Source organism: Barbatula barbatula, assembly GCF_947034865.1.
Source record: "Barbatula barbatula genome assembly, chromosome: 10".
Classification (NCBI taxonomy): domain Eukaryota; kingdom Metazoa; phylum Chordata; class Actinopteri; order Cypriniformes; family Nemacheilidae; genus Barbatula; species Barbatula barbatula.
In genome coordinates, this window is record NC_136773.1 from 20,158,167 (window position 1) to 20,174,536 (window position 16,370).

The 16,370-nt window shown below is 41.4% G+C and overlaps 1 protein-coding gene across 2 annotated transcripts; it reads left to right on the top strand.

Moving 5' to 3' along the window:
* The first annotated feature begins 887 nt into the window (after positions 1 to 887).
* Positions 888 to 16,335, top strand: nup205 (nucleoporin 205). 2 transcript variants are annotated; one of them, XM_079465636.1, is made up of 41 exons: positions 888 to 943; positions 1,570 to 1,712; positions 1,898 to 2,069; positions 2,178 to 2,322; positions 2,483 to 2,642; positions 2,723 to 2,951; positions 3,203 to 3,367; positions 3,455 to 3,630; positions 3,746 to 3,862; positions 4,039 to 4,176; positions 4,301 to 4,451; positions 4,555 to 4,763; positions 4,852 to 5,034; positions 5,474 to 5,524; positions 5,601 to 5,810; positions 5,884 to 6,121; positions 6,235 to 6,424; positions 6,510 to 6,630; positions 7,229 to 7,307; positions 7,530 to 7,694; positions 7,785 to 7,909; positions 8,213 to 8,327; positions 8,516 to 8,665; positions 8,751 to 8,825; positions 9,406 to 9,563; positions 10,872 to 10,952; positions 11,045 to 11,236; positions 11,679 to 11,883; positions 12,332 to 12,430; positions 12,507 to 12,652; positions 12,733 to 13,046; positions 13,128 to 13,266; positions 13,412 to 13,538; positions 13,659 to 13,732; positions 13,842 to 13,973; positions 14,064 to 14,169; positions 14,249 to 14,406; positions 15,329 to 15,458; positions 15,604 to 15,708; positions 15,799 to 15,857; positions 16,018 to 16,335. In XM_079465636.1, exons 1-41 carry the CDS (start codon positions 916 to 918, stop codon positions 16,168 to 16,170), a joined length of 5,913 nt encoding a protein of 1,970 aa, XP_079321762.1. In that variant the 5' UTR covers positions 888 to 915; the 3' UTR covers positions 16,171 to 16,335. The 2 variants fall into 2 exon arrangements, with proteins under 2 accessions (XP_079321762.1, XP_079321761.1); XM_079465635.1 differs by having other exon boundaries at positions 889 to 943; positions 15,604 to 15,857; positions 16,018 to 16,285.
* Positions 16,336 to 16,370: the final 35 nt, after the last annotated feature.

Genomic DNA, 16,370 nt, shown 5'->3' on the forward strand with positions numbered 1-16,370 from the left:
CCTTTTTGGCATCATGAAAATATGATATATTGATTACGGTCTCTAAGAAACCTTATTTATGAAATAGGGTTGCATCTTTAAAGACAAAATACTATTCAGACATTCTCTTTACATTCTTTTGCACATCTTATGAGTCTTAGACATTTGAGTCTTAAAGTGTATTTGAGTTTTAATAAACATTTGCATAGTAACGATGAGAGATAGAAGCGTGTGATGCTGGTAAGTAACGGATCCACACAGCCTGTCCTGGCAGGCAACACGTGGGGTGCCATTTCTCCAGACACCACCATTGAGTTCTTATTAATAAAGTAAACACGTAATAATGTAAATATACTGTAGAGGGCGCACGACGGCTCAAAGCCGACACTTCCGGAGCCACACTCAAAAGCCGTGGACGCATTTTTTTAGAGACATAATGACCACATAAATGTCAAAATCAAATAAATGCAATAAACATAATTAAATATCCCACGCAACATATTATTTTCGAAACGCTGTTTCCCCGTAACTCCATGAGAAGCGAGGAGAAAACCATCACGTCGTGCGCGCCACGTTGTTTTAGCCGCAGCCTAAACATAATGTACAACTAAATTATGTTTACAAACTTAAATAACTACGAGGTAAACACAACGATGCGTTAAAACAAGAAACTATTATTTATATCAGTGCCAGCTACCGGACCACATGAACCCATTTGACCACGCTGTTCTTCCGCCACTTTTTCTTTCTACCACTTTTATTAATTTGTTGTTTGTTCGTCACCCTATACAACCGAATCCATGTCGCGTAAACGAATAAAAAATACGTTTATCAATTTTATAGCTACGTTAAAATGAAATCATCTCTTTGCAAAATAAAACGAAAGTTATGTTTTCAAACAGGCAAAATTACGGGCAGCCCAGTAACGCTACGGACATGGCGGCGCAGATGGCGGTAAATTCAGGTATAAATATGTTTCTTGATTTAACTGTATCTCGTACATTTTTCCATACCTTGTTCCGAGATTGTCTTTTTTAAGTGTCAGCAGTTTCGTTTGGCATTTCAACCAAAATGCAGTTTTCTAATTGAATGTTGCGTTCAAGTAAATGCCGAAAGTCTATTTAAAATCATGTTTCACGTTTTAGCTGCAGCGTGAACATACATGTTATTTATTGTACTGTTAAGTGATAGATTTCAAATAAATATACGACATGATATATTGTTCTCGTTGTTCTTCTCTTCGTTTTAAAAACGATGAACGTAGCCTATCTGTCTAATATGAATCTGCATTTGTGTATTATTATCTTGTGTCTATGTTTCGATTAAATGTAAAATGATTTAGTAAACATTTTGGTGTAACCTGCTCTGAGCTTATAAGCAAACCAAACATGTTAAAGGGAGTGTTTTGCTGTCCACTTCAAAAGCTTTACGACAAATATCAAATAATATACAAGTGTTTTGTTAAAGCTTTTATAACTAAAGTAAGTTGTTACCAAGTTTCAAACACAAATAAAACAGTATGACAATATAAACCTACAGAACACAACCGCATCCCATTGATCATTTAAAATAATATCAAACAATTTGCAGGAGCCAGTCTGTGGGGTCCACTGAAAGAGCTGTTCGAAGCTGTGGAAGGGGCCGTATGGAGACGTCAACCAGAGAGCGTTCATCTTTTAGATCTGCAGTTAAAGAAACACAAGCCCTTCTTTCTGTCCCTCTTCAAAAACCCGGTAGGTTTTCCTTTATATACATTCGGATCACTCAGGGCTCAGAGTTCACCTTTTTCCCGAGCTTATGTAGTGACCCATATACTTGTTTTTGATGCAAATAACCGGATTTGAGAGTCGTGCTAAACAGCAAAACGTTATAATAGTTTCTCTTGTGAAATATAGTCGTGTGTATTTTTTCGAAACAGCCAAAGAGCGCAGAACAGAGAGACAAAGTGCGGAAGGCGAGTACAGAAGGCATTGCTATTCAGGGCCAGCAAGGAGCACGTCTGCTTCCAGATCAGCTCATCTCAGAAGCCTTCATCCTCAGTGACCTATTTGACCTGGGAGAACTAGCTGCCCTAGAACTGCTTCTGGCAGGTAAAGCCCCTCTTAAAATAAACATGAACTCCTGTTGAAATAAGCAATAATTATAGTTGAATTAGTATTATTGCTTTGCACGTATTGGATCTTTATGTGCACGTTTAGGAGAGCATCAGCAGCCTCACTTCCCTGGACTGACTCGAGGTCTGGTCGGCGTGCTCCTTTACTGGGATGGCAAGCGCTGTGTGGCTAACTCCCTTCGTACACTGATCCAGTCTAGACATGGGAAGACCTTCACTCTTGACTTAAGGTGGGTGTCCCATTCTTTCTGGAAATCTCAATAGTTTGGTCTCACCATGATCTTTGGTACTTCTGATTTATAAAAACATGAATTGTACAAAGATCCATTACTACACTAATAGTTTTGTTTAGTTACGGTTTTCTCTATTGTCTTGTTATCTCCCCCGCAGTCCTGAATTGGTGCATCTGACCACACGATTCACAGATGAACTGATGGATCAGGGTTTGACCAAACAAATCCTAAACCTGGTCTCCGAGATCAGCGTGACCCGTGAGTTTGAGAGGCTTCAGAAGGAGCGCGGCCTCGGCAACGAGAAACACAGGAAAGAGGTCAATCTCACTATTAGCCTTCACTTGAAATGCATATTGCTTATTATGCAAATGGTTAATGTTTTTTTTATGGGGTACAGGTATCTGACATCATCAAAGAGTGCCGACAGTCATTGGCAGAGAGTTTGTTTGCTTGGGCGTGCCAATCCCCCCTAAGCAAAGATCACACCCTCGCTGTCATTGGTTACTTGGAGACGGTCACCGCAGAAGCTGACGGATCATTGGATAGCGTCAACCTTGCTGTAGTCATGGCTTTGCTTTATTGCTTCGATGTTAGTTTTTTGGAGCAAGGAGTGGAGGATAGAGAAGGTATTGTATCTGACAACTGTAAATACTAAATAACTATTTTATATTTGATGTGTGTAAATAATTTTTTACAACGGGTTCTATATATTAACTTTGGTAAATGCAAAAGTGAAAATAATTTATAAAGCTTGGTTAATGATGTTTTCTATGTTTGCTAATGCATTTTTAACATGTATAATCATTTACGTCATACAATAGTTTTTAATTCCTAATAAAGTTATTAAAATGTTGTCAACCTTTAACTGTGCCATCAGATTTTCTTCAGGCTTTGCCGTTACTCACAGAGAAACAGTATGTGGCAGCTGTGCACAGTCGGCTTGTGAACGGTCAGGCCTGGAAACTACCAGGACTGAAAGCAGTGGTGCAGCTTGCCTGGGCTCTGTCTCTGAGGGCCCTGTCACAACTTCCACAGGGTGCAGGTATCTACAAGTCTTCCATGGCTTAGAAGTGCTTCAAAATCTTCACCATGTGTGATGTACAAAGATTTCAATTATTTCCGTCTATAGCTCTGGTGGAGTTCACAGAGGTAGATGAAGCTCTGGCTGACCAGGCCCTGTTGGGAGGCGTGTTCCTCTTCCTGACAGAGGGCATTCTGGGAAGTGACGGCTTCAGCCAGGAGGAATTCTACACTCGCCGACTTCATTCCATCATTACTGATTTCTTGGCTCTCATGCCCATGAAGGTAAAAGATCGAGAAATTCTCATATTTGTTCCTGTTTGTGAATAAGTATTATACACACATTGTTTTCACGTCACAAATGTTTTTTTTAAGTCTAATTGAGTTATGTTCTTTGCAGATAAAGCAGTTGCATAACCGTGCCGACGAGGATGCTCGACTGATCCACATGGCTCTGCAGATGGGCAGTGAGCCACCATCATCTCTACGCAAGGACCTGGAACACCTCATGATCCTTGTGAGTGTTCCTTCATGTTTAATACTTTTTTGTTTAACAATAATTAGAAATTATAGTAAAGCATAGTTTATGCCTTATGTACTTATAATAAAGCAGTACGTACTGCGCCATATAGCAGTTTTAAACCTGGTACTGAATGCCATATTGATACTTTGTTTGTTTGTCCGCCATGTCAGATTGGAGAGTTTTACAGTAAAGATTCATTTGGGTTAGAACTGGCCCTTGAGTTCTGGTGTCCTTCAGAGTCACTTCAGCACACTTCACTCACCGGATCTTTTCTTGGAGTAGCTCCGCAAAGACCTCCTCACAAACAGGTGTGTTTAATATATTTGTGTTAAACTTAAGGTAAACAGAGGTGATGTTTTTGTCCAATCTCTTTGATAAAATGGCCTTCCTGGAAATGAAATGTAGATCAATATTAATGTGTGTGTTTTTCAGGTGGTTCTGTCCAAATTTGTGCGTCAGATGGGCGACTTGCTTCCTGCTACACTTTACATCCCTTACCTGCGCATGCTGAAAGGACTCGCCAATGGTCCTCAGTGCTCTCACTACTGTTTCAGTCTGCTTAAAACCAATGGAGCTCCTCACGGTAAGTGCACCTTCAGACCATAACCCATGTGAGTGCTGTTGTAAAGCATTGTGGGATGTCTCGACTTCTTTACAACTTCATATATTTCTGTGTGGTGTTTTAGGAGAGAACCGTCAGACAGGCGTGTCTGGAAGTCTTGTGTCATGGGAGCACTTTTTCCACTCTCTCATGCTCTACCACGAGAACCTGCGACGGGACGTTCCCAGTGCCGACAGCACGCAGTACCGCCACCTGCCCATCAGAGGCATCACTCAGAGAGAGCTGGAGGGCCTCACTGCCTTCCTCCAACTGCTCACCACTATCATCACATGGGTATTTTATATGTACAAAATTGTTGTACGCTGTTACTTAAATCTTTGAGTCTGCATGTGTGTTTATTCTATTTCCTGTTGTATCACAGAGTGAAAATGCACGTCTGGCTCTTTGCGAGCATCCACAGTGGACGCCTGTGGTAGTGATGTTGGGTTTACTGCAGTGCAGCGTTCACCCCGTGCTAAAAGGTCAAATCCTGCATGTTCTTGCAGCTTTTGGCAAATCCCCTGAGATCGCAGCCTCCCTCTGGCAGTCTCTGGAGTATACACAGGTAAAAAAGAAACTGACCGGAGGAAACGTTTTAAAAGTGATCGTTCACCCAAAAATGTGAATTCTGTCTTCACCCACTTGTCATTTAAAAACCTGTTTGACTTTCTTCTGCAGAACACAAATGAACATAATGAAGTTGGAAAACCGAACAATGGCGGTACCCATTGACTTGCATTGATTTTGTGTCCGTACAATAGAAGTAAACGGGTGCCGTCTTTGTTCCTGTTACAAATTTTCTTCTAAATATTTTATTTTGTGTTCTGCGAAAGAAAGAAAGTCATATAGGTTTGAAAAGACAAAAGGGTGATTAAATAATGACAGAATGTTTATTTTTGGGTGAACTAACCCTTTAATACCCCATATACCTTTTAAGTCAGATATATTTGATATACATTTTGGTACTGTTCCGATTTTGTAATGTTATGTTGCATCTTTCTCAGATCTTACAGACAGTCAAAGCCCCTGGACAGAGGCAGGCAGCCGGGATTGAGGTGAGCTCTCCATTTCCTGTCTTAATATAGACCTGGATGTTGTTATTGTGATTCTAAGTTTGTTTTTGTCCCATAGGTGGAGCTGAATGAGATCGAATCGGGCTGTGAGGAATATCCTCTGACGAGAGCTTTTTGTCATCTGATCAGTACTTTGGTGGAAAGTGCGCTTCCCGTCAATCTCGGAGCAGGACTGCGTGCTCCTGGGTTCCAGCCTTATCTTGACTTCCTCCGGGACTCTGTGTTTCTGGCTTTCCCCACACGGGCCTACCGCCGCCCGGCAGAAAAGGTTCGAAAGAGCTTCCAGTTGTACCCAATTGAACAACAAAAGCATTTTGCCAACCTGGGATTTTTCTCTGTAGTGGGAGGTGGCTGATGCAGTGTTGGAGGTGTTTCATAAACTTCTAAAAGAGTACGAGCCACAGGCTTCAGACTTCCTGCAGGAGATGGTGGAGCTACAGGGGGAGCAGGTGCCGGCCCATAAGCCCCCTGGACACAGCCTGATGTTCCACCTGCTGAACGACTCGGCCACCCTCTCTCTCTGTCTCAGTCTTCTGGAAGAGGGTGCTCGCCAGCTGGACACTTACGCCCCGTTCCCTGGTTGGTACAGAAAGCTGATGTTTGGCCCAAACGTGCACTTTGATGTTAAATGAAGGATTTGTGAATATGGCTTTAAATGATAAAAGTTTGATTAAAAAAATAAATAATTGTAGGTAAAACACATCTGGAGAAAGCAGTGCTGCACTGTCTGTATTTACTGGATCTGGCCCTGCAGAAGGAGGTGACGTTTATGGACATCCTGAGACAAAGTCAAACATCACTGCTGGTATCACCTCTGGAACAGCTGCTGCAGGGGGTCAGCGCTCAGAGTCGACGGGCCGATCACATTACCAACATCGCCAGGTGACCTCTCGCCCTTCATTTATTCACTCACATTAGCTGCCCACTGATATGGGAATTTATGCTTTTGTCTTTTTGGCCTTCATAGGTACCTGTACCACAGCAGCTCGAATCCCGAGGCTGCATTTCAGAGTGCTAAGATCCTGCGGCGCATCGCACGCTACCCGAACATCCAGACCAGACTCGTCGGAGACTTCACGCATGACCAGGTGTGAGATTGAGCCAGATGCTGCGTCCCATTTCGCCTACTTATACTATGCACTAAAGTATTGACTGATTTTTTGTTATGGGAAAGTACAGTATATACATTTTAGTTGCCTAGACGACACTGTGATCATGAACTGTCATCATAATTCATCGCATTCAAGTAGTTATTCATTCATAATATCATTTTTAATGTTAACCGTATACTTGCATTTATTGATTTAAGCCAAGCATCTTTTATTAAATTTGATTAATGCACTGGAGCGTCACAACTCCGCCCTCTCGTAGCGAGTTGAGGGTCCAAAGAAAATACAGCTATTTTAGGTTAGTGTAAAAAGCATTGCTGCCTTTGGCGTGCTATAAGTTATTTCTTTATTTGTGATTGTGGGTAATAGGAGAACAGGCAGAATGTGTAACATTATGGGTTGATTTCTATGTGCTGTCGCTGTACAGCATGCAGTTGTTTTTTTCGCGTGCCTGGTTTGTCCATGGTTTATTATAGGTTGCTGTTTGGGTGGATAAGCTGCCGCCGCGCACAGCTAGTTTCGCACAACAGATTGTGCTTTGGCTTTGATGATGTTGATGATGTTTTGTGATGAGCAGGGCGTGAGTCAGAAGCTGATGGCTGGATTTGTGGAGTGTCTGGACAGTGAGGAAGCTCAAGAGGGACTGACAACAGATGGTGAGATTTGAATATAAGCGATATTAAAAATCAATATACTAATTATATAAGTTATAATTGATGCTGATAATTTATACAAAGTACTTATAAGTATTTCACACGTTTAGTTATTGTAATGATTATCATTGATTTAAAAATCAATTAGTAAAATTGAATGCTGTCAGTTTATTTAACTTCTGTTAAATGGCCAAGTGGACATCTATGATACCCTTTTTGCTTTAGACTCAGACCCTGAGAAACGGGTCCCCAGGATCCGTCATGAGACCAAGATCCACATCCTGAACCTTTTAATCACCTCGTTGGAGCTGAAGGGCCCCAACCTGGGTCTGTATCTGCTGGGCTACGAAGTGAAGAAGCCAGTATCCTCCACCAATCTTCAGGACCCCGGTGAGCTCTGTCCTCACAATACAAACTCATCCCACCATGTTTGTTTTGACGAAAAAGTATGGAAAATGAACGTGTGTTTTGGTCATTTAGGAGTTCTTGGCTGTCCGCGGAGCTGCCTGCATGCAATTCTCAGTCTGCTTCAGAGAGGAAGTGAGGGGCGCTCTGGACCTGTGCTCATCAAAGAAGCTCCTCACCTGGCTGAACTCTGCTATCAGGTATATGCGGTTATCTCCTGTTCAATAAATGGAAGGAAGGAGGCGGGAACCGGCAAACGTAACACAAGCTTTTAATAAAATAAACAAACAATAAAACAAAAGTAAAATGCCACACAAACATAATGAAACACAACATAAACCCCCAGGCCTGGTCCTCTCTCGCCCTTCCCTGTTGTTGCTCCTCTCTTATGCTTCCGGAGCTCCTCCGTGAGAGATGGGAGACGTTGCACCATCTCTCGTGTGAATTGATTTACCTCTTAACACTGTGATGTCCTTTAGTAAAGTGTATGGTGTGTGTTTCAGGTTATCTACCAGTTGTGTGCGTACCCGGACACTTCTGGGCCCACCATGAGATACTTCAGGACCAGTCAGGACTTCCTATTCTCTCACCTCCAGCATTTGCCATTTATTCTACAAGGTAAGTGAGTGCCATGTAACTTATCATGTGGCACATAGACAGCTTTTTTGTGTGTGTATTTAAATATGAAGTTAGCCTGTACACCAATAATGAGATGCAGTACATTAAAAGTACTGGTCTAGATATCATACAGATGTGGAATGTGTTTCAGATGTTTCTGCGAAGTGAACCTTGTTTATGTCCTACAGGGAATGAGATCGCTGCTCTGTCTCAGATGTCGTGGTTGATGAAGACGGCAGCCATCGAACTCAGAGTGACATCACTGAACCGCCAGCGCTCTCATACACAGCGTTTGCTCAACCTCCTCCTCGATGACCAACCACACACACTGCATTCAGGTAATACACAGAGATGCTACTCCTAAATAACAGCTACCTGCTGTGAAACAAAACGCTTTCATAAGAGCTGGTTTCTCATTTGTAGCTGATGGAGAAATAGGCATGGAAGAGGAAAGCAGATCAGTCAGTGGCTTTCTGCACTTTGGCACCGTCTCTAAAGGTAGGGGACAGACTTTACACATAAAATATACTCCTATTTCTTCATTAAAGGTCCAGTCAGTGAAATCTAGTGGCAACCGCTCAGTCCATGCCTCCCTTTGTAAACACTACGAATGCTGACAGAACATTGCGAATTACATGCAAGGGGACCTGCGGTGTATATCGATAGAAGTAGCTCATTCTAAGATAATAAAAACATAACGCTTCATTGTGTAAGCTCTTTATACACCTCTGAAACCAAAGATATGTAGATTATATTGCATTGCTGTCTATAGATCATCCCCAAAAATGACACACTGAACCTTTAAGGCAAAAATATCTGGAATAAATGTGTAATGTTTGATGGCTTATGTGACCATTGCCAAACGTTTATCTGACCCGTTAAAAAGGCTCTTAAAGAAAATGTTCGCCCTCCAGTTGTTCCAAAATCTCTTTCTTCTAATGAACACAGAGAAAGATATTTGGAAGAATGCTTGTAACCAAACTGTACTTGGCCACCATTGACTTCCACATTTTCATTTAGGTTTTTACTGTCCCCTTATTAAGATTTCATATTTTTGACAAAAGCTTGTATTTTACAGGACGCAGAAGACTGCTGAGCATTCTGGATGCCATAGACTTTAGTCAGGAGGCTCCAGAGCTTTTACAGCTGGATTTCTTTGAGCGTGCTCAGATCGAGCAGGTCATCACCAACTGTGAGCATGTCAATGAGCAGGGCCACACCGTCTGCAATGTCAAGGTATGTGTGTCTCCTGTGTGCGTTGTGATCTTTCTTTAGGGTTTGTACGGGTGCTGGAAATCCTGAATATTTTTAATGCAGTGTTTTAAAGGTTTAAAAAATGCCTGGATTTGGGATAAAGAGATTGAAACTGCTTGAAATTGTAATCGCTATATCAAATTAGTATGTGACAATAGTCGAAATGTTCTTATTGTGTTTGCCGTTCGCATTAAAAACAATCTGCGCAAGCTTCGCTTGCCGCTCTGATTGCGGGCGGCTACATACAGTATGAAGAGTTCAGATGCAAACCTGTCAAAAATGAGTGAATGCTCTCCACACAAAGTATACGTTACTCAAATAAGCTTCAGAACCTAAATAAACGAAATAAATACCACACTCTGGAAGTTAAATGGAGGAGCCCTGTTCCTGAGCTCCATATAAAAACCTGTATTCTTTAAAATATGATGTCATGTCTAACAAACATTGCAGGATTAGACATAATGAAATGATGTAAAACTCAAATAATATTAGGCAATATATTATTATATATTTGTTTTATATATACATTATTTGACAATATAGATGACTGAAGTAATATAAAGTGAAAAGAATTGTAATTTTTCCAGCTGTTTCCCCTAAATACGTTATAAATCTTGCTAACCACGGGCTCCAAATGTTTTCAATTCAGGACCCACCGACAAGTAATCTGTCTCATTTATTTTTAACACGGGGAAAACACACACTTTCCTTCCCGTTTCAGTGTTTTCTTATCATAAACAAATCCGTTTTATTGCAATATATTTATATACAGTATGGTAGGGCTGCACGATAATGGCAATCCTTATTGTTTTTATTATTTCTTGTGATATTGTAATTGCGATTAATATAATTTATTAAAATTACATTGATGTTTGCTTTAAAATGTTCAAAACTTTCTGTGATGCTAATTCCTTCCGTATTCTTTATATATTCTGTGTTTCCAGACCAGCACGCCAATGGGCGGAAATGCATTTGCTTTTTAAACATGACATGAAACTGATATCTGCGTTGGACTGAACTAGCAAAAAACAGTTGTTAGGATCTGCAAGTTTTTGCATATGATTTTGGGAAGCATGTAAAATGTAGGCCGATTTAATTTGCCAGACAGACAACAATATAAGTTGTGAATGTCGTTTTAGGATCTTTTTATTATCCCTTTTTGTGATTAAATACATGATAACACACATTGAAAGTGTTGAAAAAGTGCTTTCATTTGACTTTGTAAAAGGTATAAGAACCCTTACTACCACGTCATGCATCATATTCTTTTGATATTTTGTCACTTTGCAGTTGTTGCATCGAGTTTTAGTTGCAGAGATCAATGCATTGCAGGGGATGGCAGCCATCGGTCAAAGGCCACTGCTGATGGAGGTAAATCTCTAATATTTTAAAGAAGTTCAATTGTGTTTCCTTTTCTGATTCCTTAATATGATTGGTTCTTTTGGTGTCTGTTTCTGTTTAAGGAGGTGAACTCAATCCTGCAGCAGGTGGTGGATAGGAACCGCGTGAGGCGCAGTCTGAGCGCCAAGCGTCACGCTCTGCAGAGCTGGAGGAATCTGGTGGAGACCATCCTGACAGCCTGCCCTTCAGAACTCATCCCTGCAGACCAGCGACAGCTGATCATCAGAGACCTGCTGTTAGATCTGCACGACAAGGTGTGAACAACAGATGGAGAGAATGAGAGAGTGTTCTTTAAAATGCTACAAGCCAATAAAAAAAGAAAGGTTATGTTGGTTTGCCAGTGCTAACTTTCAGAAAGTAGGGCTGTCAAACCATTCTTTGCGATTAATCGCAGTTTTTGATGACATAATATATGTGCAAATTGTGTATTTATAAACACACACATACATGCATATATTTAAGAAATATCTAAATCAATAAACATTTATATATAATTAAATTTATTGGCAAATATAAATAAATACATGTAAGTATTTCCTAAACATGTATTTTGATGTGCTTATAAATAGCAAATTAATATGCACAGTACACAGACATATACCTTTAATTCTAGATGCGATTAATCGGTTGACAGCCCTTTCGGGAAGTCTTCTGTATGGTTGTTTAGGATGCTGAGTTTCTCTTTTCGCTCTTTAGGTGTTATCAGAAGATGCTGCTGAAGAATTGATGCCGATTGTTGCCGGGGCAGTCTTTACTTTAACAGCTCATCTCAGCCAATCAGTGCTGTCCGAGCAGCAGGGGGCGGGACCAGAGGGCGGATCCGCATCAGGATTTGCTTCGATCGCAAACTCCGCCCTTCACCTCATCCTGAGGAAGCTGCTAGATTTTATCCTGTGCACAGGTTAGAGAGATTTTCTATTGCAGGCATCTTAATAATGTGAACATCAATAGTTAAAGTGATAGTTCATTAAAAAATCTGCTACTTACTCACCCTTGAGTTCTTCCAAATCTGTATCAATTTCTTTGTTCTGATGAACACAGAGAAAGATATTTGGAGGAAGGCTTGTAACCAAACAGTTCTTTGCCACCATTGACTACCATGGTAGGAAAATGACAATGGTAGTCAAAAGTGCCCCAGAACTGTTTGCTTTCCTACATTCTTCAAAATATCGATTTATAACAGTAGAAAAAAAAGCTTTATAAATGTCTTTGTTCTATGCTAGTCAAATTAAGTTTCCACAGATTTGAAACAAATTTAGGGGGGACTAAATGAAGACAGAATTTTAAGTTTTGGGTGAACTGTCCCTTTAAATGCTTAAATGACTGGCGAGTGTGTGTTTATCATGCAGGCGGAGGTTTCCAGCGTTTGCGAGCTCACCTTTATGGTGCTCTGCTCTACTACCTGCAAATCACCCAGAAACCCGATGAGCCTGAGACACTGCAGACAGGTACATGTTCCTACGTGCTAACTCAAGCTAGTAGTCTTCCAGCAGCTGTTTTTAACCATACATTCGCTAACATCAGGCACATCCATGTGGGAGCGCCTGACTGCTCCAGAAGATTGTTTCTCCAAGCTGCAGAGAGAGAACCTGGCCATTATCGAGAGCTACGGCACGGCTCTAATGGAAGTGGTGTGCAGAGATGCCTGCGACGGGCACGAGATCGGCAGGGTGAGAACATGTCAACATCATGTGATCGATGATTCAGCTTGCATCATATTCCATCACTTACATGTTTCTTCTGTTTGCAGATGCTGGCTCTGGCCGTGCTGGACAGGGTGTTGTCCATAGATAAGGAGAACCGGTGGCTGGTGTATCTTTGCAACAGCGGCTACCTGCGAGTGCTGGTCGAGAGCCTGCGGCAAGACGACGTGGCATTGCAGACCCTGCTCGCGCCGCAGCCCCCGCTCCTCAAACCGCTATACATCTATGAGTCCAAGATGGCCCTGCTCACCCGTGTGGCCAAGACGGCGCAGGGTGCGATGGAGCTGCTGCGCTGCGGGCTGGTTGCTCAGCTGGTGGAATGTCAGGTGTTTCACATGCTCCCGCAGAATGACGCGCTCAGGTGAGACCTCTGGAATGTGAATAAATGATGTGTTCACACTGGTCTTTCGTCTTATTCTGTATGTCTTTATCTGTGTTTCAGAGTGTTTGGGCAGAGAGATCCGTCAGGGTTTATTCCTAGTCCTCTAGAGCGATATAGACAGATCCTGCTACCCACCCTGAGATTACTGCGGGTCATCTTAACCTCCACCACCACTCAGCACCAGCAGGGGGCGGCACAGGTAAGCCATCCTGCAATGCTACACGATTTGCAATGGAGTCTGGTTTAAAACTTCAAATGAACCATTATGTAACTTTTAGGCTCATGCATTTTCAAACGGTTGTGATCGTTTTTTCTGTTCGTAATATTTGTGTCTTTATTTTTAGATCCTCCAGTGGCTCATTGTTCACTCTGATGTCATTCAGTCCATCTTACACGGTCAAGATATGAGCTCAGGAGCTCTGCAGGAAATCTCTCTGCTCACTGCCATCATCAGCAAGACTGCACTTCCAGGTACTACAAAACCTGTTGTCTCAAATTCATTCATTTTTTGTCTTTTTATGACTTGGAGAATCAACTTTGTAAATATGGGGGACAATATTGTGATCACGTGTACTTGGTTTTGTGTTTCAGGAGCTCTTGAGACAGGACAAGAAATCAACAGTGCCGCCCTCATGGAGATTCGGGGACATATCTGCAGATTCCAGGTGAAATACTGGGAAAACTAGGAAGCAACAATGCTTTGTGCTTTACGTCACACCCGTAAAAACAAAGTTGTGTTTTTAGACCATTGACTCTCATATGTTTGTCTCTCAGCGTCAGTCTTTGTCTCTGCTCGTTCGGCTGGCAGGCACGGATCGCACGCGCTACCTGAAGCAGTTCGAGGATACGGTTGCCCCTGGTGATCTTGCAGAGAAGAGAGAGGAGATGGAAGTTGCCATGCAACAGGTGTGATGTCACAGTGAAGCTGCAGTAGCTCTAGGTTGTTCTCTGTAAATGACTTTGTATATGATGTCAGATGTGTTGATTTCGTGTCAGATCTGTGCAAATATTATGGAGTACTGCCAGACGCTGCTCCTGCAGAGCTCAGCGGAGGCTCAGTTCACGCTCTGCCTCTTCAGCCCTTCTGCCAGTGAACCAGCAGGTAAAAACATTTCCTGTGCATTTGCTAAAACAAGAACCAGTGTTAAAATAAGTGCTCACGTCTCTGTTTCCCTGTTCAGATATGGCCGTGCCCTCCGCACGAGTCCCCAGTCTAGGTTTGGTTCTTCTTCTACTGAAGAACAGCGCCACTGATTTCTTCCGATACCACGACAGTCACAGACAGAGCATGAGCAAGCTGGAGCGAGTGGAACAGCTTCCACCAGAGGAACTGAAGGAGGTATACACATCAAAAGAGTCCTATGAAATACGAAGGATAAGTGTGACATTCCTAACGTAGGGAATTTAGTTTTGAAAATGTTGTATTGTGCAAGATGTTTATTTTATGTGGCACCTGTTTTCAGTGTTTACTTGTTTGTTTGTTTCTCAAACTGTGTTTCTTCACCCATATCATAGATTTTTCTTTTGCCGTTTCTCACAAAATGAACACTTTTAATAAGGTTATTTATAAGAAATAAATGAGAAATATGAACTCTACATGGGTAGTTGTCAGATATACCACAAATGTGTCATTTGGTGTGCCATGGCAAAAATGTTGAAAACAAACTTTAAATAATAATAATAATATATTATTTTATATATTATTATTTATAGTTATAATATAAACATTCTGAGATCGATATATCTTCTTTCCAATTTTTTTCTCAACTTTTGTTGACACCACAAGACACATTTACAGATTTTGTCAACTACCCGTATGCTGTCTGTTTTAGCATTGGGGTGGAAGAAAACATTTTTTTTTTATATTTTATGGCTTTTTACGTGACGTTTACATACATTTGTACTAATTCTATAGTCTCACTGTACCTGCAAAAATTTGCCAAGTAACAACAACATGAAATCTATACAAGTATTGAAGGTTCAGTGTATGTAATTTAGCATCTTTGCCGAAGGAGATAACGTATTTACGAAACGCTCTGTAGCGCAGTTTGTCCGTTTAGGGCTACTGTAGAAACAACATGGCGAATTCCCCGAAGGGGACCCACGGTGTATGTAGATAGAAATAACTCGTATAGCAAGGTCTTTATACACCTCTGAAGACATCGTTATGTATATTATATTGTATTTCTGTCAGAAGATCATTCAAAAAATGACACATTGGACAAGAGTAAAGAAATGCTTGTGCATTTGTGTTTTTTCAGCTGTGTCAGGATCTGGTGTCAGGTTCTGCCGGAGTGGAGAAGATCTCATCGGTACAGAGAAATGTGCTTGCCAAACGTCGACTCGTCCAGTTAGTCAACAACAGAGCCAAACTTCTTGCTCTCTGCTCTTGTATCCTAACACACACCAGCCAGTTTGTCGTGCTTACCTTTGAGAAGCGTTATGCCACATATTCATTGACTTGTTTATTTTTTATAGTTTTAACATTAACACAAAGAGTTGGCAACACTATTTCTTTCTTAACTTCTCTCTGAAGACATTATTGAGACATGCCTGTTTGTGATATGGCGTCACCTAGAGTTCTACTTGCTCTACTGCACCCCAAGTGACCCCAAAACATCACTGCTTCCAGGATACAAAGGTGGGCTGACTCGTGCATCTATCTTTCCTAAAAGAATACATTTCCAAGAGTTAAGAGTTAAGTCTAAACAATTCCATGTTTCTTATGTAGATGCTGGTGGCAGCAGAGGTTTAAGTGCGTCAAGAGTGAGCCAACAAGACATTGAGCAGGTACATCCTGTACAAAAGATATTCTGTGGTAGAAAATGTATTATTGAAAAGTATCAAAATATGTTTACCATGGTTGAGTTCCTAAAATATACAGTATACGTTACCTCACATTGTCAAGAGGATGTGGGGTAACATTCTTGACGCGTGCCTGTTTGTGTAGTTGCAGAGCGACATGGCAAGCAGCTTCAATGAGTCACTACAGAGAAAGTTGTTGGAGGTCGAGGGGCTGTATAGTAAAAGCCGCTCTCGTCACACCTTCATCCAAGCCTTGACACGCAGGATCCAGGGTCTAGTGCACCACGCCAAAGGCTAAACGCACATATTTATATGCCAGTAAGAAATAGTGTGATATTTGTGTCTTTTGACTTGATATGTACAACCTTTTTGGGGCAGTTTTCATTACAATGTCATGAAATACTCTTGCTATCCCCGTCTTAGTTTTTTTCTAATATGGGAAATAAATGACTTTTGAACAAACAACATGTTTACTGTGTAATATTCTGTGTAATCTGT